This window comes from Sitophilus oryzae, unplaced genomic scaffold, assembly GCF_002938485.1.
Source record: "Sitophilus oryzae breed Bouriz unplaced genomic scaffold, Soryzae_2.0 scaffold_1576_pilon_pilon, whole genome shotgun sequence".
In the NCBI taxonomy this organism is placed as follows: domain Eukaryota; kingdom Metazoa; phylum Arthropoda; class Insecta; order Coleoptera; family Curculionidae; genus Sitophilus; species Sitophilus oryzae.
This window is the reverse complement of record NW_022146254.1, coordinates 14,404,552-14,431,958: the sequence shown is the minus strand read 5'-3', so window position 1 is coordinate 14,431,958 and position 27,407 is coordinate 14,404,552. Positions and strand designations below refer to the sequence as shown.

Genomic DNA, 27,407 nt, shown 5'->3' with positions numbered 1-27,407 from the left:
GTACTAGTTGAGAAATACAGTCAGCGATAAGTGTGTTACAGGTAGACGTAATTTTAATTTGCATATTTTTACATATCGTTTTATGTTACCAGGGCAATGTGAATATTTGCAAGCGTACGTTAGTAGAATTGTTAAAATGAAACACATTAAAGAATGCTTGTGTCAGATTCTTTTGTCTTCGTGGCTTGGTAATAAATTAATTTTAGTAGGAAAGATACTGGAACGTCTGGAACTAAGTTTATTTGCATGTTTAATATCATTTATCTACGTCAGTGAGTTAAGAAGCTCTTAACTCACGCATTTTGAGTGAGTTAAGAGCTTCTTAACGCATTTTCATTACCGCACTCCTTGTTTACACAGTCTCTTCTTCTACATTTACGTAAAACTATACAGAAAAATTTATCATAAGACTATAAGAGCCGCTAAGGACCTTTATTATAATAGGAGAATAGTCAATTCTGGTAATGTTGCTAAGGAAACATGGTCTATTGTGAATGAGTTGAGAAACAAGCTTCTACCTTAACGATTACTTTGTAAATGTAGCGAAAAACTTAACTAATACCATATGTCCTCCTCATGATCCACTTTCTTATCTCTCAAATGATAATGTAAACTTACACAGTTTCTTTTTTCGCCAGTAGTTCTTGAAGAGAGCGGCAGTACAATTAGTACCATCAAAAATAAATCCTCTTCTGGGACCGACGGGCTAACTTTAAAAATGTTTTCGAATCTGCCAGAAAGCACTCTGAATCACCTAACAACTTTAATAAACATGTCGTTCCAAAATGGTATTTTTCCAAAATGTCTTAAGACGGTAATAATAATTCCTCTGCTCAAAGGAGGAGACAAAGATGAAGCTTCTAACTATCGCCCAATTGCACTCCTTCCAACGCTATCTAAGATCATAGAAAGGTTGGTTAAAAGCAGGCTGGTATTTTTTCTGTTTAAGTACAAAATACTTACTGAATATCAATTTGGATTTCTAAGCAACAAGTTCACAAATGACGCTATGTTTAATAAAATATTTACTCCAGCCTAAACAACCATCATTCTGGGTTAAGCAACAATTTTCTGTGATTTTTCTAAGGCGTTCGATTGTGTAAATCATAAGATCATAATTAATAAACTGCAGCACTATGGGTTCAGGGATCATCTCTCGAATGGTTTAAGTCGTATCTGATCAACAGAAGTCAACTTGTGAGGGTGGATACCACGTTGTCTTTCTAGCAAGCCAATAGAATGTGGAGTACCACAAGGCTCAGTACTAGGCCCTATTTTGTTTCTTCTTTATTAACGACATTGCTAACATAAACATCAGTGGCAAAATATGTCTTTTTGCGGACGACACTAGCTTCACTTGGAGCAACAAGGGCATTGCGGCACTTCATAGGATTATATCAAATGACTTAATCACCATTAAATCTTGGTGCGATTCGAACCTCCTGAGTCTCAACATTTCTAAAACTAAGGCTTTGTCGTATAAAAACTCGTTGCAGCCTTTTGTACTTAACAACACCACCATTGACGTCGTAAAATCTGTAAAATTCTTAGGGCTTGTTGTTGACAATTCTCTGAAATGGGACATACATATCGAAGCTTTGTCGAAAAAATTGAGCTCTACAGAGTTCAAATAGAGTCGTAGAAAAACAGAAATTAATTATATTTTTTTCCAAAACTCTTCGCAAGTAACTTTTTAACTTCAAAGGTTTATATTTTGATCAGCATCACACTGCGCTTTTACGTAGATTGCCTTTTTAGTTTTTAAAAAAAGTCTTGAGGTGATTAAAAAAAGTCTTGAGGTTTTTAAAAAAAGTCTTAGCAGGGTGCCCATTGAATCGGATCGGATCGGCACGGCATCGCTCAGATCCCGAAGCCCACGGATGGACGTTGCCGAGCGGGACCGAAGCAGTGCACGGATGTCAATCTATTTCTACGTATTTCAAATCATTCCGACAGGACTGTTCCGTGCCGATCCGATCCGATCCGATTCAATGGGCGACCTGCTTAAGTCATTAGGCGATAAATCGGCTGAATACGGGTAATGAGACATTAATTCGATGTTTTTCTCCTTCAAATATTCAGTTGCTTGATGTGCTTTATGGGAGCTGGCATTGTCGTGATGACGAATGATGCGACGTTTTTTGTTCTTTTTTCTTATTTCAGCGAAGACCATTAGCAAAAAAAATTGTATACCGTTCGACATTAACAGTTCTTCGATCCTGCAATGGAATGGTTGCGACGTGTCCAATACAACCAAAGAAACAAGCGATTGTAAAAACTTAAAAAGCAACCTACGTGTTGTGCTTTTATTTAACCGCGATCTCGTATCTCTTAAGCGGCCCATACATTATCAAACAAATTACGCAACGCAGGCTGTTGCGCAACGAGTTGCCAATGTATGGTAGTGTTTGATGCGTTGCGCAATTGTTTGATGAGTTTCAAGAATGTATGAATTCTTTTGTGCAATGTGCAAATGTGTGTGTTGCGCTTCGTTGTGCAATATTTTAGATCTTTCATCCAAATTCTTTGTTTTCTTTTTTTGGTACCATCGACATCATCTAGGGTATATACGATAATAATTGACGCAATGGCAATTGAGGACATGATTGTTTCTCAAACAATGTACAACTTTTAATAAAAACTTTGATCAAAATTTTACTAAGTGCATGGGTGATGTAGTTGTGCAACGGAACGTTGCGTATCGCTTTGTTGCGCAACTTGTTTGATAGTGTATGGACCGCTGAATCAGTTCTGCAACGCAGCGTTGCGCAAATTGTTTGATAATGTATGGGCCGTTTTAGTTTCCGAGACTTCAGTGATGAGGCACGAATTTTGGGACACCCTGAACAGGGTAGAGTATTTTTTATTTTTGAAGGTGGAAAACTCCATTTTAAGATTTTTTATAATTACACATTTTTAAAAATAAATTGTTATTCAAATTAAATTTTCAAAATTTAAAAAAAAGTTAAGGATAAAATATATTTATCCTAAAATAATAGCAAAATAATCACTATGTAAACTAAAAAATGGTTTGAAAATTTTAAATGTAAACTAAAGCATGTAAATTTAGTTGTAACAAATTCTTATCTAGACGATTATATATTTTTTCAGAAGCTTACAACATAATATCTAAAACCAACATTAAGGAATCATATACATTTACGCGTATTACGTTACACAGGAAATAGAGCTTTTGATAGTAACCAGAATGTGTCTGTATGTACGCAAAAATATTCCAATGATTTGTGTGGGATTATTCCAAAATAAAGAATACAGGGTGATAAAACTATTAATTTAAAAGATTTGGTTCTTGAATAAAAGTGACTACAATTTTCTTTAAATCTAAGGATTATATGAAGGTATTTTATTTTGGATTCTATATACGGGGTGTTTTTCAAGTGTGGCTCAAGCCTACAATTATTTTCTTTTTTCAGACAAAAATACGAGAATTGTTATGTAAGTATATGACATTAATCAGGATTTATTAACGTATTCAATTAGTTTTGGTTGCTGTATTTTTTTAACTCAAGTGAATTATGCCTCGTTTTTTTTACCACTCCCGATTTTAATTTAACTTATATAAGGCGTATATATAAGTTTTAAAATAAATCCCTGCCTTTAGAGGTCTAATGCATTTACACGAAATTACCTACTTCAAAAATCGGTCCAACATTTAAATTGATGAATAGATATTTTTATATAGTTTTATAACATTTACAATTACTTTTCGATTTATTGTCTGTTATATCTTTTATAGAAATATTTCTATAGTTTTCTAGGACACATTTTTATAACTTTTACAGTTACTTTTTGATTTATAATAAAGTTGCAATAAAATTATTTTTTCTTATTTAAATCACATGATTAAAATTAAAAAAATCACTTGATTTAAATCATGCCAACCCTGATTTTGAGTTAAATTTTTGTTATGGACATAGTTGTGGCAATCTAGATTGAAATTTAAAATACCATTTATTTAAGCAAAAATGTCAAAAATTGGCATATGAGATGTCATTCTAGTGTCGAGTAAAGGAAACAATTTTAGATCGGGGGTACCATATAAAAATCAATAGTTGTAGTAATTTCTTATGAAACATCAGGAAGTGACCGAAAATAATCTTTGTATCTCTTCTGGTTTACGATATCTTCGTAATGTTCTGTAAACTTTGAAAGTGTGCATTCTTATATGGGACACCGGGTATATTACTAATCAACTAAGTAAAATAATGTTGAATTATATATCAGTCATTTATAAGAGAGGATACAATGACATTATTGAATTACTAATAAAAAGACTTTGTTATAAATATGAGTAATTTGTTACAAATTTAAAGCTGTAATTTTTCTCTTTCCAATTTTTGTGTGATAATATTTAATATATGATAATATTCAAGGATGTGCTGATATGTTATTTATTATTATAAGGCTATTATAATGAAGATGAATTGTGAAAAATGGCCATGAGCTGAGATCGGAATTTCTACTTTTTACAATTCCAGATTTGTATATGACCCTCCAGGTAGCTAAACTACTAAAAACAATTATCGCATATTTTCTAAAAAAACTATTAATTTGAAAAACGAGACACTTTGAATTCCCTGACTTACAATTTTAAACCTAACCGACTATTTGCCGACTATTTGATTGCATATGAGCGCAGCTCCATAAGGATATATTGGCTACATATAAGCAACTAAATATTCAGTCGATTAAAAATCGCCTGTCAGCGCATAGCCTAAAGCTACACAATGTAATCAAATATTAAACAGATCGGCTCCATAAGAATGTATTGTTTTCACTTTTGCAACTAAATAGTCGGCCAACTAAAAATTACATATCAGTGCGTACCTTAATTATCCTAAAAAATCTCACAAGAGAAAGGCAGAAAAATGCATGCTTTATTTAGAAATAAGTAATGTACTTTTATTCAAATATGCGATAATTGTTTTGAGTAGTGTTATATTAAAAACCGTCCCAGATACTGGCTTTTGTCAAAGCCCTGGGACTGTATGATGAGTTATGATTCAAGAAAGGGGGACACAATGGATCTGTAAGGTCGAAGTGATTAACCCCCCTCCCACTCATTCTAAATTCTAAATTCTAAGTGTTATATTAGATTTCCTAAATATCTTCGGAAGTGGGCAATTGGATTTTTTAAATTTTGAACCATGAGGTTTGTAGAGTTTTATAAAGGGCAATTTTCTGGCTAACAATCATTTTTTTATGATACACCATGTATAATAGCTTATTTGTAAAATATAGGGTGGCGCCATATGACGCGGAGGCTCCAAGGAGATCCAATTTATATTGAAATGCAATTTTGTGAGCATATGTATATGATAAAATTATATAGATTTCTACAAGGCGTCCAACAGTTAGTAACACATCAAAGTTGTGTTGTTTTTTGTAATAGAACACCCTATACATAAATTGATTTTCGGATTCTAGGAAACAAATAAAGGTGAGTTTTATAAGAGAAGCATGTAACTATGATATAACTAGACTGTAAGGTTGTTAACAAATTCCATCATTTTAAATTTCAATAAAAGTTATCTAAAATGGGATTTATCCGATATGGCCTAATATGTAGTTAAAATAGCCATTGTAATTTAAATTAAAATAAAATTTGACCCTAAAATTTATGTAGGGTGAGACAAAATTAATATTCAACATAAGTCATATAAACTTTTAAAAGCAAGTTACTCTTTTATTTTAAATGGAACACCCAGTATAATATTCCGATATTCAGTGGAGAATTCATATCTCTTCAAAATTCTATTAAGGTTGCCTACCCTTCAGAGAAATATATTTCTAGATATTTTCAATTTTATGATTTTAGTGTCAGCAGATATTTATTATTTCATTAAAACTAGGAAGGAAAATAAAACTATTGTTAAGATTTAGTACTCGTACCAATATATTTAGTATACTTATAAATTTGAAATTGAAATAACATTCATTAAACACAAAAAATGTGAATAATCGAAATGATTAATTTTAAACTATACTACTACAAGTCTATAAATATCCAGTTAAAAAATGTTAATAACCAATCAATTATAAGAAACTTTTATCTGAAGTCTATAACCAAGAATTATTATAAAAAATAATTACTACTAATAATACACATAAGAGAATACACTAAAAATATTTAAAAAAACGAGTCACAATATTTCAAGAAAATCGATATAATTTTAAAACAATACGTTTTTGATTTAAGAACAAAAGATAAGTTATTCAGATTTATCTAAATCTTCATTAACTTCAGTTACTTTTTGTCCGGTTTACAAGAAACGTATTAAATTAAAAATAAACATCATTCTTGTCGTTAAAAAACCTGGAAGAATTAGTTTACCGCCTTCTTTTGCGTCTATGCAGGCCTCCTCTGGGCGCCAGCTCGCGTTCTGGATTTGGCATGAACTGCCATGGAGGAGCGTTGGCACGAGCCTCTCTCTTCTCCGCTCTGCGTCGAGCCTTTTCCTTGGCTTCTCTGCGTTTCTCGGCTGTAAAAAGACATCAGAAAAAAAGTCAAAAGAAAACATATTTTTTATCTTTATTCTATAATCACAGGCTGTTTGTTACCAGCCTGCCGACTTGCGATTAGTTGCATTGTTGGAAACCTATGTACAGGGTACCATTTTGGTTGAAATCATACGGTATATCCGTTATTAGTGAAGATAGAAGGTTGCGGTTTGCTCAAACCTGCCACACTTTTTTGTCTAATGGAAAATGCCGTCAACAAAATTTGCATTGCCCTCTTCGTATATTTATAAATTATATGATCTGGCTTGTCATAAGCTTCTCAAAAATATATATATCACTCTATATTTATTTTCACTATTTACTGCAATATTTAAAAGTTTTTATTAAAAGATCATATTAGGCCATAATTGATAATAAAAGAAACTAAAAAAATATTAAAAGTATACTGCTATCTGTCTCTTGTTTTATTTTGGGATAAATTCTTTATACAGGGTGGTCCGAACTGTATTCCGGAAGCTTCAACAGCATATTCTGCAAATAAAAATAAGTAAAAAAGTTCGTATAAATGTACTATATGTCCTAACGTGCTTAGTTTCGGAGATACAGGGTGTAAAAGTTTCATTTTTATTTCGATTTTTTCCATTTCCGAATAATTTCTGAAGTAATATCAATATTTGGATAAAAATTGGTGTCTGGGAGTTTTTTGAAATGAGAAATTTGATTTTGATGTCAATATGAAACTAATAACTTTTTGTCAGTACCTGTATAAAATTATTGAGTAAAAAAATATACATTTACGTAGAAAATCACGGAAATGTATATTTTTTTCACTCAGTAGTTATATACAGGTACGGACGAAAAGTTATTACGCTTCAAAATAGTTAAAACACATGTAGATAGCGCCCTCTACAAATAGGAGTTATATTGGCCTCAAAATAAAATTTCTTATGTCAGAAAACTTCCAGACACCATTTTTCATCCAAATATTGACGTTACTTCATAAGTTATTTGGAAAAAATCGAAATAAAAATGAAACTTCTACACCCTGTATCTCCGGAACTAAGCATTTTAGGACATACATTTATACGAATTTTCTACTTATTATTACCTGCAGAATATGCTGCTGAAGTTTCCGGAATACAGTTCGGACCACCCTGTATATTAGAGAGACTTATTAACTCTAACCGCTATTTGTAAATCTTGGAAGCTATCGTACCGGAACTTTTAAATACACCTTTAGCTAATTTACGTAAAATATACTGTCAGCCAAGATGGGGCTCCCCCTCACAACTTTGAAAATATTAGAATTTTGTTAAATTATTATTTCTCATCAATGAATTGGAACCAATGCAATGGACCCATGAAGTAATGGACCCTCTCACTAATAACGGAGATACCGTATGATTTCAACTAAAATGGGACACCCTATACACCATTTAACCCTGGATTAGAAATTTAATACTTTAAAAATATATTTCTTATTACCTCTTTTTGCTCTCAATTCGTCCTCACACCTGAAATTAAAAAAAATACTTATTATTATCAATCAATACCAAATTTTGAATTCTAACCAAAAGGGGGTGCATAATGCGGAATAAAAAATACCCAAATAGTAAGGGAAATACACACCAAAATTTAGTGAGTTAATTTAGGGCCTACCAGAAACATAACCATTACTCCCACTTGCCCCACTGCCCTGAATATACTCTGCGTTGCATCGTCGATCTCAACGTAGGAAATCACATGTAAATTTTAAAAAAGATGAATAAGTTTTCCCCATTTTATTTTACAGAAAAATGTAAGGTAACTTACTCATCATTTCTAAAATTTCCTATGTTCAGGTAGGCGATGCAACAGACTGTACTTTACTTTTCTATTTTACTTACGTTAGAATATCCTTGTGTATATTAATGATGGCTGCCAACCAGCCTATCATCAAGAGGTTTATTGCTATGTTAATGGAGATGATAGGCGTCCCAGGTAAAGGATGAAGAATTATATGCGGTCTCTTCGTAATATCCGGATCTCTAATCTCGCACAAGAAATCGTAACAGAGACAGGCGATCATCATGTAAAAAGTACTGTTCATGCATCTCCGTATAATAACCACCCTGGAAAAGAGAACACCATTTAAATTTTCTGAATTCTCGTTTTACATTTGAAAAGTAATTCAATTAATATTTAAGCTTCATTGAGAACCTCGAAATTAGTGTAATAAATTAGTGGTTTCAATTAGCGTTGAAGTTTGTTCCTTTTATTTCAATGAAAGCATTCAGAACGTCCAAATTAGTGGAAGTAATTTTCAATTAGTAGAAAAAGGTTAACAAACTTTTATCTTTTTCCACTAATTATACCAAAATAAAACACTAATTCACCAGAAAACACCAAAACACTTTATTTTAAACACTGTGTGTTTTGCTAACAATGTTAGCATCATCAGCAAATTATTAAAACTTAATGCTTACATTAGCGAAATGCACGTCTAGTGTTTAAAAGTAAAGTGTTTTGGTCTATTGTGGTGAATTTAGTGCTTTATTTTGCTGTTGTTTTGGTCCTTAATTATCATCCGTCAAAAAAAATTGTGGTGAGAAATTAAAACTTTGATTTCTTAGAACTGAAGGGTTTGGTAGACATTCAAAAGCAAAATTTCCAAAAAATTTCCCGGCCAAAATCATGTTTTTTTCACTTATTACTATTTAGTGGAGTGCTTTAAGCAAGGGCGTAGATAAGGGGGGGGTACTGGGGGACAGTACCCCCCCTGACGCTTGACGAGATACGAGAATTGAAATAGTCATTGACTATGAAAGGATTTTTTTTAATTAATATCCGACATATAAGAACACTTTGTATGCTTTTAATTATGTTGATTTATCGTTTATAATATGTTCGACCTAATTAAAAGCACACAAAGTGTTCTTATTGGCCAGGACAGATTAGTGGGGTTAACTCTAATCAATATCCATAAAAATGTTGAAATAAATGTTGATGCTGTTATTGATAGGTTTTCCAAACAGCGTACTAGAAAACTTGAATTTGTTTTGTAGTTTTATTTATAGTTTTTATAGTTTTTTTTGATAGTTTAGATTTTTTTATTTATAGTTTATAGCAGGTTTATAGAAAATTAACTAATAAACGTCGTTGTTTCATTTTTGTGTATGTTATTTACAAATCTATATTTTAATTTTTGTGTTATGTTTAGACAAAAAAATCGCCGTCGTTTTAATTCGACAAAAAAATTCCGACGGTGATTTTTTTTGCGACTTAATCATAGTACCACCCCCATAGCATACACCTATCTACGCCCCTGGCTTTAAGCCCTTATGAGATACAAACCTCGGAATTCATTTACTGTGAACCAATTTTTATAAAACTTTTTTCATTGCATTGTTAAAAATATATATTACAAAGTTTACCTATTTAAATTCGTTGCTTTCATTTTAGTATTTCAATAAACACACACATATTCAAATGCATACATACAAGATGGCTCCGTTTTCCGGAAAAGCTCTGTATCAGAATTCCTATTTGAGATTTTCACTCCAAACCTTTTACAAAATATATGTTTAATGGTAGTCCACATTTCAAAAATATTTTCATAGATATACAGGGTGAGTCTAGTTTAGTGAATTTGCTATATAATTCTGGATCCAAAAATACCTTAATACCATAAAGTATATTAAATAGTCTTTGAATTATGACCATGCCCATGACGACGTCAATATAGACGTCCAGGAACCTTCGTATGAGAACTTCTAATCAAGACGATCGACTTATTGTAAGTTTATCGCTAAGAAACCGCCGCGGCTGTTTGCCAGCTTTTCAAATTGATAATGAATTGCACTTAAGGAACGTACATATTAACTAACAGACTACAAGAAAAATATTAAATGAAGCAAATCTTCAATGTCAAGAAGGCCTGCTTCGGGACCAGAACTTACTAGATGTGTTGACTAGGTCCAAAAGCAAAGATATGGTCTTAATGTAAAAGTTACGAAGAATATTAGTGCCTTCTTTAAAACCAAATATTTCCAACAAAAATAAAGCTAATGAGATGAACCAAAAAACAAATCATCGAGAAAGGATGTATCTAGATGAAAAAATAATTTTTAAATTTCTTGCTGTTTTAACATATTTCACAGGGTGTTTCAAACTTTCATCAAAAATATCAACATTTTGTTTTCCCTCGTATAATTAACAGATGGGGTGTTTCATTTTTAATTTAGAAAAAGATACTAAGAAGTCAAATAATTTGGCAACACACTGCTTAAAAAATCATCAACATCGGCCCATTAAAATAAAATATATTAACCTTTAAAATACATCAAAGTTTTAAGGTACACATTTTTCGTGCCGGTGAATGTATTTCAAAAACTATACATTTTAGTCATATACTTTTCTAATGAAACAAACCTTTATTTTTTTTACTAGAATCCAAAAATCAATTAATATATATGGTGTTCCCAAAAACAAAAAACATAACTTTGATGTGTAACTTTTTGGCGTACCGCACACAAAAAAAGACTAAATAAGAAATGATGCAAGGGCATGTAATGAGGTAAGGGAGCAGGGAAGCGAGGGGCATGTTGAAATTTGTTTGTTTAGGCTTTAAAATGTGTGGTCGCCGCACGGAGAAAAGGGAACTACATTGTACTTATTTATGGAGACGAGACCTATATAATTCGGTTTCAATCAAAATTTAAATGATTAGAATATAACCAGAATAGGTATAGCTTATGCATTAGATTTATTTATTTCAATAAATTTACTTAGAAAAAGAATTATAAAAAAATCAAAATATTGAGAAGGAAATAATTAAGAATTTACTAAAATTACTAATACCAAACCAAACCAAACGGTTTTCGAGATTTTCAAAAAAACTGGTTTTTTCAATTTTATTTTTATTTTTATAGTAAAATTCAAAATTAATTAATGATGATTTTTTTCTAATTCTTCGAAGTCTAAGACATGAAAAAATTATATAATCATGATTCTTAAACGAAAAGCCGATTTTTGGCGGAGGAAAGAAAATTAAAATCTTCATTTTTTTAACCTTTGTGAAATATGCCACTCACAAAAATCGTCAGAATATGTCTTTTATATACTCCGTTACACTCAGGAATTTATTAGAATTTTTTGAAGTGGTGGAACAATATGAAAAAAATTAAAAACTCATTTTTTTTCTAAAATCTTCTGTTTTAATTAACTTATATTTGTTTAGTTTAAAAAAGTGAGTAGAAAATATTTTTTCATTAAAAATACATCTTTGCCCGAAATAAACCATAATGATTATTATAAAAAAATGAGTCCGAGAAGATTTTAGAAAAAAAAGATTTTAGAAAAAAAATGAATTTTTAATTTTTTTCATATTGTTCCACCACTTCAAAAAATTCTAAAAAATTTCTGAGTGTAAAGAAGTATAAAAGACATTGTCTGACGATTTTTAGTTAATGACATATTTCACAAAGATTAAAAAAAATGAAGATTTTAATTTTCTTTCCTCCGCTAAAAATTGGCTTTTCGTTTAAGACTCATGATCATATTATTTTTTCATGTCTTAGACTCTTAAGAATTAGAAAAAAATCATCATTAATTAATTTTGAGTTTTAGTATAAAAATAAAATTGAAAAAACAAGTTTTTTTTGAAAATCTCGAAAACCGTTCGAGTTAAAAAGCTAAAAATTTAGGTGAATTATTTTGATTCGACACCAAATCGATCCCCTGAGTGCGAGTCAAAAAATCCGCGGGGGCAGATTTCCTATATTAATCCAGCTATACCCTTTTGATTCTTTTGAGAGTGTCGAAATATACGTTTTCTTTGTGACATAAACGGTAGTATCTTTTTTTTACGTTAACTTCTAGGTACTGTAGATTTGAGTATAAAGTTTTAATTTCAACTCGATACCTCCACGCGTTCCCGAGATAAAGGGTTTTGACAGAGAGACGGACAGACAACAAAGTGATCCTGTAAGGGTTCCGTTTTTTTCCTTTTGAGATAAGCAACACTAAAAATAACAAAATACTCACAGCTCCGCCGTTGTTTTAGGTATAAAGAAGAGAATACCCTCCGTCACTAGATTCCATGCGCAAACACTTGCTAGTGAAAATTTCAACTTGTAATCTTCCTGCCAGGCCGCATCTTCACACCAGGGCTCCCTTATCTTCGTGTAGTATTGCAGGAATATTATGGAGGAGAATCCAAAGATCATGAGGTAGTAGAACGTTCTGACAATTTGTGATGGGCCTCGTGATGAAAAATCATCGTCTCCGTTATCTAAAAACGAAGATTTTTCAATATTCTTGAGTGATTAAAAGTCCATTTCACTAGTCCGAAAAAGTAGCATAATAAGCTTTCGACATTTAACGTTTTATGTAAAACTGGCTAGGTATTTTTACACAAACGAAGAAGGAAATTAAAGATAAAGGATTATACTATATCCGTATTGTAGCACATTTTTAGACAACTTCTTTATTTTTAAGATTTTGATGGTCGAACATCAACAAAATATTCCTTATGTTTGGACTAAAGTTTCTCGAAAATAAAGACATAATTTAAAATTCCGTTACAATACGGAAATAGATTGAAGTTTTGTGATTACAGTGATATATAATTTATACGGTTTTGTAACAAATTGCTCGCTATTTAATGGCAAATGCCGAAGCTCTGCAAACCTTAATTAAAGCACGTGTGTTTGGAATTTTGGGTGGCTTAACACGACAGGATCGGGCTAAACCTTAGGCAGATTTCTGAAATATAATATATATTTCCTTCGGCCACACCCGCTTTATCCGACCACTGAGAGCGACCCGAACAGTACAGCGTAATAGACTCTTAATGTGCGAATGGTACGAAATGCTCCTGTGAGCAGGGGCGGCGGAAGGGAAATATTGAGACCGGGCGAATACCGTACCTGGCGCCCCCCCCCCCAATAGTTAATATGTTACCATAACAACTAAGCATATTTATGCTACTTTAACAATAAAATTTCATTTAAAGGTACTTCAAAATTTTTCTCTTCATTCAATCTTAGTCCGCGGTTGTTTTTTCTATACCGGGTGCATCTCGAAAGTTTAATTTTTTTAGATAAAAAATGAAATTTGGTATGTTAGTATATGACATAAATTAGGATTGATTGACGTATTCAATTGTTTTTGATCACTTCCTGTTTCAACGAGAAACTATTGATTTTTAAATGGCACAGTCGGTATATTTCTGGTTTATTCGATAGAAAATGACACTCTGAGTAGAATGACATATCATATGTCAACTTTTTACATTTTTGCTCAAAAAATCGTATTTTAAATTTCAATCTAGAGTGCCATGGCTGTACTAAAAACACTAATTTTTAAACAAGGAGCCTTGAAAAATAGATTTGATCGTCTAATGTTTTTCGTGTCTTGTCCTGGTCGGTTAAAAAATGTCCAAATCGTATTTTTAATCATATGCCAATTTTTTCAAATGGAACAAATGGCTCATTTGCATATTTGGAAAAATAATTTTTTACGAATAATTTTGTACCACACACTTGATATTTCGAGTCAAATTGTCGTTATGAACTGTATGTTACAATTTCAAATAATCCATATGTGAAAATGTCAAAAGTTGACATATGCTATGTCATTCTATTCAGATTGTCATTTTCTATCGCATAAAGTAGAAATATAGCGAGGTTGACATTTAAAAATTAAAAGTTTTATTAATTTCCGGTGAAAGAGGAAGTGATCAAAAACAATTGAATACGTCAATTAATCCTAATTTATGTCGTATACTAACATACCAAATCTCGTTTTTTCATCTGAAAAAATAAACAAGTTATAGGAGTGAGCCAGTTTAGAGACGCACCCGGTATATAAATGATAAGTATAAGTGATCTTTGAAAACATTACTATTTAGTTGCAAGCAATTGCATTATTTTTGTATAAGAATTTAAAAAAAATTCTTTTCTTTTTTACAATAAATTATTTCGTGCAGAACCAGTATAGGTGTTTTGTCGGCTTCAAAATGAGGATCAGCCAGTGTTTGAGATTTGAGATGCATTCATTTGTCTTGCTTTAATGAGAAATTTCTACGATTCTGGTACTATTTACCATATATTATTAGATATTCAATCCAGAACAATCAAAATCACCAAAAGATTGATATTTTTTCCACTACTGTTAATAAATTAATGAGGCAAATTTACAAGCTTTTTTTTGATAATAAGGATATCGGGATCCTATTTAGCTTCTTGCGAATGAATATTTTTCTCATATAATTTTAGGGCAGATTAGCCATTACCAAATAAAGGGTGTGGGTAGTAGACAAAGTGCAATTTTGAGCAACAAGGAGTCTAAAACTGTCAATTTTGCTGGATCTTGACCATAGACAAACTAACAAAAGCAAGACGCGTCAACGCTGTACTGCAAAACGGTAACAAGTTTGATAAGAGTTTATTACCGCGCTTGCGTCAACTGGCCTTTTAGACGAGGACGGTTTACTTATGGATTGTGTATTTTGAAGTAGCCTTTTAGACAAGGATGTTTAATTAAAAAGCGTTTATTAAAATCAAATAAATTTATTTCCATCGGTAAAATAAACAATAACTTCTGGACATAACAGATATAAAAACAAAAGTTAAATAAACGAAAACGTATTCCTCTTATTAAAATAACAAAAAGATGATAAAAAACAACAGTTATGGTAAACGAAATAAAAGCATTATTCTTCTTCAAAAGGTACAAAAAATAATTATGTATATTATAATATTAATAATAGGAACAACAAGAAACATCTTAAAATATACAACTTTTTCAAATATAAAACAAAAACATAAACTTCACATTTTCACAAGAATTTGCAAAATATTAACATTTCGGAGTCTATTATAAAATATAAAGCACGAAAATTCAAATCATAAAAAGATTAAAAAGATAAAGATTCTTATAACTTACAGTCAATTTGTAGGACCTTCGTTTTGTCTACGTTAGCGATGTAATCACAATAATATGTATAATCACAGTAATTATTATGTTCTTCATAAATGTAAAATGTATTAAATTATTTGTTTTCGTTTTTGTACGCTAATAAAATAATAGTAATAACCAAACAAAACGCAAAATCAGGAATTCAACAGTTCGTTCAAGGATGGTTCAAGGCAAAAACGTTTTTCGTTTTATTTAGGTTAGGTTTGACGAGTGCGACTGCGCGATGATTTCTGACTCAACTGGCCAGCGCAAAAACAATAATTCGACTTCCTCAATCCTTTGAAAAGTCTTGCTTTTGTTAGTTTGTCTATGATCTTGACCCAAACCAGTTTGTTTAGAGAAAATTTATAAAAACAAGAATTATAGAAAGAAGAGTTATTTACAAAAAGTTGATGGCTTTTCAGTTATAAGTAAAATACCACGAACAATTTTTTTAAAATATTTTAGTTGCTGACGTGGCGCCCCACACATTCGGCGCCCCGGGCGGTTGCCCGGGTCGCCCGGCCCTTCCGCCGGCCCTGCCTGTGAGTACAGGGACATTATTTTAAGTGACTCACTCAATTTACAATTTTTTTGCTTTCTATTTAACGATAGTAAAAAGATTTTTCATCGTAATTTTACGCGAGGATTCCGATTTTCTATCTGAACTTTTTTTAAGACGTCTACTTTGACAAATACGGCGCCATCTTAAATTTTTTTAAAGGGAAACTCCCACATATTTTAGAATCGTCTAGTAGACAATTTTTAACAAGTAAAAATTAAATCTTTATACTCAATTTACAGTTTTAAAATTCTAAACTGAGTCTAAAAATATAATAATTATTCAACCCACTGTATATCAAAAACGGTGAATACAAAGTATACTAAACTATATATTTTTGAAATTAGCTAAAAATTGTCTATCGGATAATGCTAAAATATATGTGTCCCTTTAAAAAAATCCAAGATGGCGCCGTATCTGTCAAAATTGACCTTTAAAAAAATCATGTAGAAAATCAAAATTTGTTAATAAAATTCAAATGTGCTCATAACTAACTGTAAAAAACTATCAAAAATTGGGAAGGGGGGGGGGGGTTGTATAACGGCACGTTCTAATGTCCAATTCCACCTCTAATATGTGAATATGTATACAATATTTTCTACACCTTTCTAAGTTTTTTTATTTAGCTAATTTTAAAAGTATTTTCAAATTCTCCTCTTTTTCCAAATTAAATCTGTTAAATCACAACTATTACAGGGTGAGTCTTAAATAAGTGCAAATATTTTTAGAGGTATTATACAGGGTGTATTCCGGATACTTCGGCAGCATATTTGGTAGATAGCTATTTGACTGAAATGATAAATTTGGGAACTTTTTATTTTTTTTTAAATTAATCATAAATTTTTCTTCAAAAAAATGATGATAAAACAGTTTCTGTTGAACTTTTGGCACAAAAACTTTTCAAATTTATGCTTTCAGTCTAATAACTATTTAGTCAACTTGTTTAATATTCTGTCAATGATAACAGGTATTGATAATTTCGATTCCAATTATCTCGAGAACCATTACTCGTAACGATTTTTACCAAGAGATCTTCTTTACGTAAAAAACGTAGTAAATGTATATTTTTTTACTCAGTAGTTTTACACAATTACGGACGAGAAGTTATTATTCTTCAGACCGGTTAAAAAATATGTAGGTGGCGCTCTCTACAAGTAGGAATCATATAGATATCAAAATCAAATCTCCCATGTCAAAAAACTCCCAGACACTAATTTTCATCCAAATATTAACGTTACTTCAGAAATTATTTGGAAAAATCGAAATAAAAATGAAACTTCACCACCCTGTATCTCCAAAACTAAGCATTTTAGGACATACATTTATACGAACGTTTTTACTTATTTTTATCTGCAGAATATGCTGACAAAGTTTCCGGAATACAGTTCGGACCACCCTGTGTATCAACCTTTCAATTATGTTTTTTTGCGAAAAAAAATGAAAATTTTTATTTTTTTTTTATTTTTGGTTAAAAACATAATTTCTTGATAATACGGCAACAGAGGTAGTAGATTAAAAAAATACAATAAAGAAAACCCAGAAAAGATTTAGTGGTACTCAAAATTTAAGAATTTTTTTTTATTTTTGGAAATACTCAAAGTAAAATAACTTGGTTATTTTGGACCTATTTGAAAAACGGTGAAGGGAAAAAATATTTTTTTTATCGAGATCTACCAGCTCTGAAAATATTTGTACTTATTTAAAACCTGTTTTTTTTTTGTTGAGCCCCCTGTATACTAAAAATAACTTAATAAATAATATATACTATACAGGGTTGTTCACCACATACGACACGGAGTATTGTAGCTAAACGATTATATTTTTACAAATTTCAAGTTTTGGATTCGATGAAGGACTATTAGAGGTACAATTTAAAAATAATTTACAAGATACAGAGTGTCCCAAATAAGTAAAAAATATCAAAGTTGTATTTTTTTAAATAGAACACCCTGTATATTATTACATTTTTAGTTTCTACGATTAAAATAAAGGTAAATTTGATTAAGGTTTATTACACTTAAACCTTACTGTTTTTGAAATATTTTCAATTTTGTGAAATTGCAGTAAAATTTTAAGGCTTCATTTCTCCAAGGGTATCAAAGTTTTAATACTAAATATTTACTGAAGTTTATTTATTGATCAGTTATTGTGTTGCAATAATAAAATAATACTACCTTATACAGAGTGTCTAAAAATTTATTTTAAATAATTTATAGCTTTAAACGCCAATAACTTGTTTAATTTAAATGGAACGCCCTGTATATTTTAGGAGAATCAGATGCACAATTTAATTGTCTATCAAATTGTATTATACCATTTTTACCTATCCCTTCAAGTTTTCGTAGAAAATGCATTTTCTTATAATTTAGACCTCATTCATCAATATACCCATGGAATATTGACATTCTATTATTGACACCTATGGAATATTGACATCATATATTGACATTCTAGTAATATCGTTTTGCTAAAAACAATAATGTTGTATGCAAAAAGAAAACTATTTAAATCTTTATAAAAGAGTATGCCATTAATTAAATATAGCACCATTATTTCCGCCCGTATACTAATTAATTACATACTTAATTGTATTCGTTAATAAATTATTCTAAATAAATATGGATTTGAGTCAGAAATCAATATAATAGTAAGTTATCAAAATTAAAGTCTCTGTTGTTATAAATAAGCATTTATTAAAAAATGAAATATCATTTTTAAGGTGTTACTTTTTATCACACTGTCTAATGCCCATACAAAATTCAGTTTTTTAGTATTTGGAGCAATTATTATTAATCAACGCAAACAGTCAGTTAATGTAGTTTGAATACTGGAATCATATTAATTGATCCTCTTTAACAAATATTTAAACACTTTTTTTTTATTTTTCAATGAAATAAACGAATTATATCGACAATATTACTATCTGTACTCTTTAAAAATTTGGTACATCTTTAAAAATAATCTAAAATGTCAATAGTCCATGGGTATATTGATAAATAAGTTCTAAATTACAAGAAAATGCATTTTCTACGGAAACTTAAACAGATAGGTAAAAAATGGTATAATATAATTTGATAGACAATTAAATTGTGCATCTGATTCTCGTAAAATATACAGTCTATTTAAATTAAACAAGTTATTACCGTTTGAAGCTAATAATTATTTAAAATAAATTTTTAGACACTCTGTATAAGGTAGTATTATTTTTATTATTGCAACACAATAACTGATCAGTAAATAAACCAGTAAATATTTAGTATTAAAAACTTTGATACCCTTGGAGAAATGAAGCCTTAAAATTTTTACTGCAATTTCACAAAATTGAAAATATTTCAAAAACGGTAAGGTTTAAGTATAATAAACCTTAATCAAATTTACCTTTATTTTAATCATAGAAACTAAAAATGTAATAATATACAGGGTGTTCCATTTAAAAAAATACAACTTTGATATTTTTTACTTATTTGGGACACTCTGTATCTTGTAAAATTATTTTTAAATTGTACCTCTAATAGTCCTTCATCGAACCCAAGACTTACAATTTGTAAAATCTCATCGTTTAGCTACAATACTCCGTGTCGTATGTGGTGAACAACCCTGTATATTTACTTGTACAATATGGCTTCTCTTCCTCGCATAAGCAGTTTCCAGGTATACATTTTTCAGTTGGATTGATAATCTTCTTTGTCAGCCTCCTAATTAAGAATGTGTTCTCTGGAATTTCCAAAAAACAAAGAAATAATTAAAAAATGCAATTTTCTTTTCACATAAAAGAAATATTGTTGATAAAATGTCATTCAGTTAAAATATATGAGTTAATTTTTATTTTTTTAGAAAATTTGTAGGTATTTAAGTAATCTACGGGAACACGGTTTGATAATCAAGTCGTTGAAATTTATTGATAGAGAAATTCATGTAAATGTTTTATTCAAAAAATGTGTTTTTTAATATTATTTTTCATTTAAAAAAAAAAAAAGCCCTAGCCCCCCCCCTGGGCTCAACCCCAGGCCCCCCCAGGCCCCCCAGGATAAATTGCTAGTTACGCTAATGGCTGAAGGGTCCAGGGGAATAACACCAATTTCTTAATTTTAGGATTTTACAATATAATGCTGTAGGTCTAGTAAAAATACAATATAATGCTGTAGGTCTCTAGTAAAAATATAGAATAAACAGAAAGAACTTGATAACCACCAGCCGTACGATGCTCTCCTGTAAAATTAGTAAAATGGCGTTTATCATGTTTTCCCCTGGACCCTTCATTATAGTAAATATGCTATAAAATATTGCTTACCTAGGGCGTCACATTTTGCCTCTTGTGTTTCTTGTGCATATGCACCTGCACAAGAAATTGTAAAAACATATAGTAAAATAAAACACAAACAGGACGATCTAATATACATCTTGATCATGTACGATGTATACAGACTTCACAAACAATGAATTTATTCCAAACCAAGTGAAATAGTAAAGTTGTTGCATTAAAATATGTTTAGTTTTTATGGGGAGTTTAAGAATGTATTTTTTATTTGTTTTTTTTTTCATTTTTAAACGTATATAGATATTTATTAGTTGTAGATCTGCGAGTAGTATTAATATTTCAATAGCAAAAAAAATATTTTATTTATAAATATTTTGGATATTTTAATAAAATTAAAATTTTTACGATAATTAGCCTCTAGATTTACGAGGAAATTTTTAAAATTAATGTAATTTTTTTTATAACATTGAGATAAAATTTTACTTTAGTACATTATTTTTTATCCTAGTTTTTATTAATATTTTAGTATTAAAAAAACGTTATAGACTTTATAGATATATTTTTTAAATTTGGTAGATATTTATTGATAAAATGGTGAAGGGATAAACATATTTTTTTTTGCATGAATACGACCAAAGGGCAAGACAAACTTTTATATTCTGTTGTTTTATTGACGTTATATTTTTTATGTTTTATTTTTTGTGTAATAATACCTTTTATAAATATATTAATTAAAATATATAAAGTAAAATTAATTTTATTTAATAAATTATTTTTCTTAGGTTTTTCGAACAAAAAAACGTTTTACGCTTTTTTACAATCTTTCTGCATCATTATATTTTGAAAATTTGCTTTAAAAGCAGCTTAAGACTATTACCTACATAATCTGTCAAAATTATCATAGGAAAGACTCATCTACACGTGACGTTTTACTCGGCAGGTAAGACGGTTGAAAAATTAGCATATAATACACTAGAAGTTTTACCTGCAATTTTATCAATTGTAGCATTGTGTTTAGTAAAGTTCAAAAAACAAACATGCCATCAAATAATTAATTTTAATATCTTGATGTTTCTTGATGAAATGGCGAAAGCACGGTTATATTACAAAAACTGCAGGAATTAAATATAAGATATTGGCGATATTATCTCACTTTTGAATATTATAAAACTTTAACTTAAGAGTAATTTACTGATTATATTACTCGAACAGTATTTTTTCTTTAAATCTTTAGATCTATATATAGAAAAATTTGACAACATGGAAAAAATTGTTTAATTAATAAATTCATTATTGTTACTGTTTGTCACGGTTTTAAAATTATTAAAAAAAGCTTTTAAAAATACGCCGAAAATATTTACTTTCGCATTTTAAAAGAAAAAAATAATAAATATTCAATGTTCCTGTCTGTCTAACTACCATACGATTTAAAAAAAACGGCGTCAAAGAAGGCTAGCGAATGACAATCAATGATAATTTTGGCGAAGTCAACCCTTAGACTTCATTTACTTGGCCTGTACTCTTGTGTCTGGAAACGTGCCATCCTTTTTTGATCTGTAATTAGTGTTAATTTTTTGACAAGTTTTGTGTTAATTTTTAGTAAATGAGTAGGTCTAGAGATTGACTTCGCCAAAATAAGCATCGATTGTCATACCCCAGCTGTCTTTGTTGTTGTTTTTTTTTCGATAATACGGTAGTTTCTTTTTGAGTTTAATTTAAATAAAAGGCAAATGTAAAATCACAAACTATTGTATTTAAACCAATAAAAAGAATGAATAATATAATTTTAACAACATATGTATACATAAAATTTTACTGTACACGTATAAAAATCCATTTAAAAATATACAAGGGACATAAAATTTTATACAAATATAAATAAAAATATACTAAAAGTCTTAAATTTTCAGCATCCCTGTATATATTGAATAAACTTTCGTATTTAAAAAAATAAGGGGTAATAATTTTACCAATAATACATAAATAACAGATCAAAAACAGACATAAAACAAGAACAAAAAAAATAAAAAAATTATACAGGTTGAGAACTTTTGCTTAATTTTATCTTCAGAATGCGTTGTAAAAATTTCATGATTACAATTCCGACCACCCTGTATAATACTAATAAAAAAGTATATCTTAAAATTTAATCATTCCTCTCGGGCCTCCACATGTAATTATTGTTGTCGAAGAAGTAGTTTCCTATGATCATGATCCAGAACATATAGAAAATTGCCAGGGCTAGTGCTATCCATGCAACGACCACAGTCTCGGAGAAAATGAACCAACAGACAACAACAATACAGAGCAATGTGAGTTCGACAATGTTGGAGGTTCTGAAACCATCACCTGTAAATAAGATAAAATATCAATACAAAAATATCATATTCGAGGCAGTAATGAAAAATATCTTCCAAGGTTTGTATAATTTTTTTTTAATTTTGATTTAAAGTAGCACGTTTCATACTCCTCTGACCTGGATTTCGCAACTATACTGTGTGACAAAAAAAGGAGAACAACTTATATATTCATAAGATTTTAATAATGTTTGGTGTACACTGTACATTATGGCAGCTCCTGACAGCCAGCAAAAAATATCAAATATTGATCAACATATTATATAGGTGTTCTCCTTTTTTGTCACTCAGTATACAGGGTGTCCCAGAAATAAGTGCTAGTATTTTAACTGGTAGTATATTTCGGCCTCAGAAACACGCCTTGCGCAAAAGAATAAAGAATTTGAAAATTTGAATTTTTTTTTTAGTTTTAAGTTAAAAAACATAATTTCTTTATAATATGGCAACATAGATAGTAGATTAAATTTACACGAAAGAAAATCCAGAAAAGATCCATGGTTCTCAAAATTTAAGCAAAAAGCATTTTTTGTTTAAATTTTCAAAGTAAAATAGCTCGGTTATTTTGGACTAATTTGGAAAATGGTAAAGAGAAAAAATGTTTCTTTTGACCAGACCTACTACCCCTTAAAATACTTGCACTTATTTCTGATTTCTGGGACACCCTGTATAATAGCAACCTTTTTTAAACTCACTGGAACAGAATCCGTAATGTTCGACGTATTCAGATTGGCATTTACATTCGCCTAAAATGCACTCTAACCTTGATGGTCCTGGTTCTATCCCATGACAGTCTGTGTGGTTAATACATATCTCCCCTAACACTGAAAAAAAAATAGTAATTTAGAAACATTAGTAGTAATGTGAAAGGAACACAGTTGCGGTGACAGTTTTTTAGAAATAAATTCATAGTAAAAAATCAAAATACTATTTATTTTACATAAAAACATCGTTATTTCAAATGCAATACTGTGTATTTTTTAAAATAAGTCGAAACAGATTTAAATGCTCTTTCAAACTATATTAGGATTTCCTATATCTATCTAGCTCAGCTTTTGAATGAAGATCAATTTTTCAATAAAATGGCAACCAAGAGGGCTGGTGTGGTCATGGCAAGTTTCTAGTGACAATTAGTAGCAATTTTCAAAGTCGAAATTAGTTTATGGACTTTATTTTTAAGATGCCCGGTGGGGTAGAGGTACAGCTCTCGTCTACCAATTCAAAGGTTGTGGGTTCGAATCCTACAGCCGGCATTTCATCAGCCGACTATTTTTAATAAAATAAAAATAGTTTGGGATTCACAATCCTGAGGTAATAATAGGCGGTTGAAGCGTAGTGCTAGCCACATTACCTTCCTTGTATAACGAACGGCTCTAGTATGGCAAGCTGTACCTTGCTACTCCCAAGGCGTTAAACGCTATATACGGGAGCTGTTATTATTATTGAGTTTATTTTAATTTACACCAGTTTACTTTTATTTAATTTACCTGTAATAGTGTAATAAATAATAATCGCTTTTTATTCAAAATCTGAGCTAGATAGGTACAAGAACAGTTAACCTAATAGGACTGCTCATTCAGCCAAAAGTGTCCGCCAGGTGCATGCGAAAACTACTCGCTTTGTGACGTCATTGTAGCCCTTGTCATGGTTATTAGTCCTTATCCGGCAACCAATAATACACACACGTGCATTATTGGTTACCGAATGCAAAACGTTCATTATTTAGTTTATTTATTTAAACACCTTATATGTATGCAGTATAGAAAATTAACTGTATAAATCGTATTAAATACTCGGATAATGCATTTTTAAGAACAGCAGTTCCCAGTGTATCACCTTTTGCAAGCATTCTTTTTAGAGTACTTCCATATTTTGCTTTAAAATAATTAATAAACAAAATCGTGGGCACTTAGTATGCACTTTGTCACAATCCACAACACAAAATGAACGTATTTATACACTCTATAGCTCTAAAAACTTTAAAGACACCTTTTTCGCATTTAAAATTGACAAAATAATTAACTAAAAATTTCTCAGTTGTTATTTTTATAAGTTTACCATAGGCAACTAATAATACACTCTATCATGACAAGGCCACGAAGGCTTTGACAAGGACTACAATGACGTCACAACTGTCAGCTGAAGCGCGGGAAGAGGCGAACGTACGTCTTAAGAGGATGAGCAGTCCTATTAGTTTACCGTTCTTGAGATAGGTATAGGAAATCCTAATATAGTTTGAAGGAGCATTTGAATCTCCTTCGATTTATTTAAAAAATAGAGGGTTTTACATTTAAAATAAGGAAGTTTTTATGTAAAATTAATATTTAAAATAGATCATCAATTTTTGATACCCCCGTATAAATTTACAAGGTGTATATTAATATACAAGGTGTCTTATTAAAAAAAAACATTGAAATTACAGCTTCCATAAAAAACAGTATTTTCACTGGATTTACGCGAAAAACTCTACAGAACTCAGTTTTATACTCTATAAAATGAATAACTTTGAATTTTGACCGTTATTTTTTACCAACATGGCAAATATAAAAGCCCTCTATCCAAAAAGTTACTGATACTCTTTAAAATGAGTGTCTGGTCGAATCAGATAGGTAACTCTTTTTACTTTCGTGAAATAGAAAAGGAAAATAATAAAACAGGTGACAAAAAATTACATATACCAGGAATAATTATGTTTTCCATGCATTCTACAACATAATTAATCCTTAGTATCTAACTAGCGTGACGTCATAAATCTCGCTTCGGGGCTGTTCTATTAGAGACGGCATTGCATCAGCATGGCCGCAAGTTGCTAACCTTTGAATAAGAAGACTAAGGAAGGAGCATATCAAAAATCTTAGGTACACCGCGATGGGCCTCAAATATGGCCGACTTAAATTCCGGTTTATCAGTGTCGTTCTAATTTTATTTAAAAAATGTAAAACTATGATGTAGGGTAGACGTGGGGTAGACTCAATAATTTGTTGTTTTATTTTACGTTGTGAATAAATGTTGGTAGTTATTAAAATTGTTATAAAAATATATAATTCTAATAAAAATAGATAAGTTCTAATAAGTTTATTAACACAAACATCCGATACGCTACTGAAGCAGGTAAGTCAAATTAACGTATCTAAATTCTTTGACATCTAATCTTTGACAAGTAATAAATAAAAAGCTAAAATGCAAGAAAAATATATAATTTAGTTAATTTAAGTGAATTTCATAAATGATCGGTTTACTACACGTATGTATATTATATAGTCACTTACTAGCGAAAAGGTGTTCCATTATTTCACTCAGTTTTTGCCGAGATCTACCGCACGCTACACAACCAACTATTTTAGAGTCTTTTTCGATAAATCGCGATAGTGTCACTGTTAATTTAAGTTCTGCCACAATTTCCATCTAGATTTACTACCTTTATACAACTATCAGTAGTAGAATAAATAATAAATAACATAAAATAAGCTCCGTAAAGACTGACAAATCCACAAAATTTCAAATCAAATTCAAATGTGTCAAATGAATCGTCAAACAGAACTGTCAAGGATCCCCACCCTAGAGAGCTTTTATGGTGGCTTTTCCGACCACCATGCATGAATACATGGATAGCATTATGCTCCTTCCTTAGACTTCTTATTCAAAGTTGCTAACCTAATAAAATTAACACTAGAAAAGCCCGCATGAACTGTCAAATTCAAAGTTATTCGTTTCACAGACTATACCTTTTGGATAAGTTATAAGATAATAAGCAAGATACAAACGGGACAAAAATACAACATTTTCAAATACCTTTATTCTGTTAAGTTATTTTTTATTTTAGTAGCACAAAAAAAACTATTCGTGTCAAGCATGGAATAATTTGTAGACATATAAAGTGACGTTTCTTCTCAAACCAAAAACGCATAAATCATCACAACCGTCACGTTCTTCTAATCTACCTACAGAAACTACCATTTATCTTGCTACATTTCGTCATTATGGTTTACACAGGGATCCACTCGAAAAATCGTTTAAAATCAAGTGTTAACTTTCTTTTTTAATTAAAACCAAATCCTACCAGACACATTAAAAAGTTGTAAAATGTTCTATTTTTAAAAAGGCTGCTTAATCCAGATAGTAAAAAATCGGTTTTAGGTCTTTTTTCCCGTTGTGCAACTAAACTTTAAATCCACTAGTCAGATTTTTGAGAATTATCTTAAAAGAACTTTAAGTTAAAGAATTTAAAAAAAAATCCAATTTTAGAACAGCAGTTTAGAAAAACAAGTGTATGTATATGATTTCAGTCTAACAACTATTTTGTAACATATGTTTAATTTATATCAATGAGAATGAATAGGTATTGATAATTTCGATTCCAAATATCTGAAGACCTATTACTCGTAGCGATTTTTACCTAGAGACCTTTTTTACGTAAAAAATCACGGAAATGTAGATTTTTTTACTCAGTAGTTTTATACAGGTACGGACGAAAAGTTATTACTGTTCAAAACAGTTAAAACACATGTAGGTGGTGCCCCCTACAAGTAGGAGTCATATTGACATCAAAATCAAATTTCTCATGTCAAAAAACTTCCATACACCAATTTTCATCGAAATATTAACGTTATTTCAGAAATTATTTGGAAAAAAAACGAAATAAAAATGAAACTTCGACACCCTGTATATCTCCGAAACTAAGCATTTAAGGACATACATTTAGATGAAGTTTCCAGAATACAGTTCGGACTACCCTGTATATACCTAAATTATATGTTTTATTAATAAAATTATGTTGAAATGAGAGTCATCATTCTCGTTGATTAATTAT

General features: G+C 30.4%; 2 protein-coding genes across 2 annotated transcripts in view; both read right to left on the bottom strand.

The window, feature by feature from the left end:
- Positions 1-5,888: 5,888 nt before the first annotated feature.
- On the bottom strand, positions 5,889-20,453 carry LOC115879403. Its single transcript, XM_030896227.1, has 6 exons — positions 20,277-20,453; positions 19,595-19,699; positions 12,508-12,754; positions 8,370-8,594; positions 7,969-7,997; positions 5,889-6,503 (listed from the first exon to the last, which is right to left on the bottom strand). Exons 1-6 carry the CDS (start codon positions 20,392-20,394, stop codon positions 6,352-6,354), a joined length of 876 nt encoding a protein of 291 aa, XP_030752087.1. The 5' UTR covers positions 20,395-20,453; the 3' UTR covers positions 5,889-6,351.
- A 1,615-nt stretch (positions 20,454-22,068) lies between these two features.
- The window catches only part of LOC115879180 (fibrillin-1-like), a 34,501-nt gene continuing 29,162 nt past the window's right edge, over positions 22,069-27,407 (bottom strand). Inside the window, exons 4-5 of the mRNA XM_030895872.1 lie at positions 23,293-23,421; positions 22,069-22,592 (exon numbers count right to left, since the gene is read on the bottom strand). Coding sequence (XP_030751732.1) covers positions 22,390-22,592; positions 23,293-23,421 — 332 coding nt within the window. The 3' untranslated portion in view covers positions 22,069-22,389. The remainder of the gene's footprint in view (positions 22,593-23,292; positions 23,422-27,407) is intronic.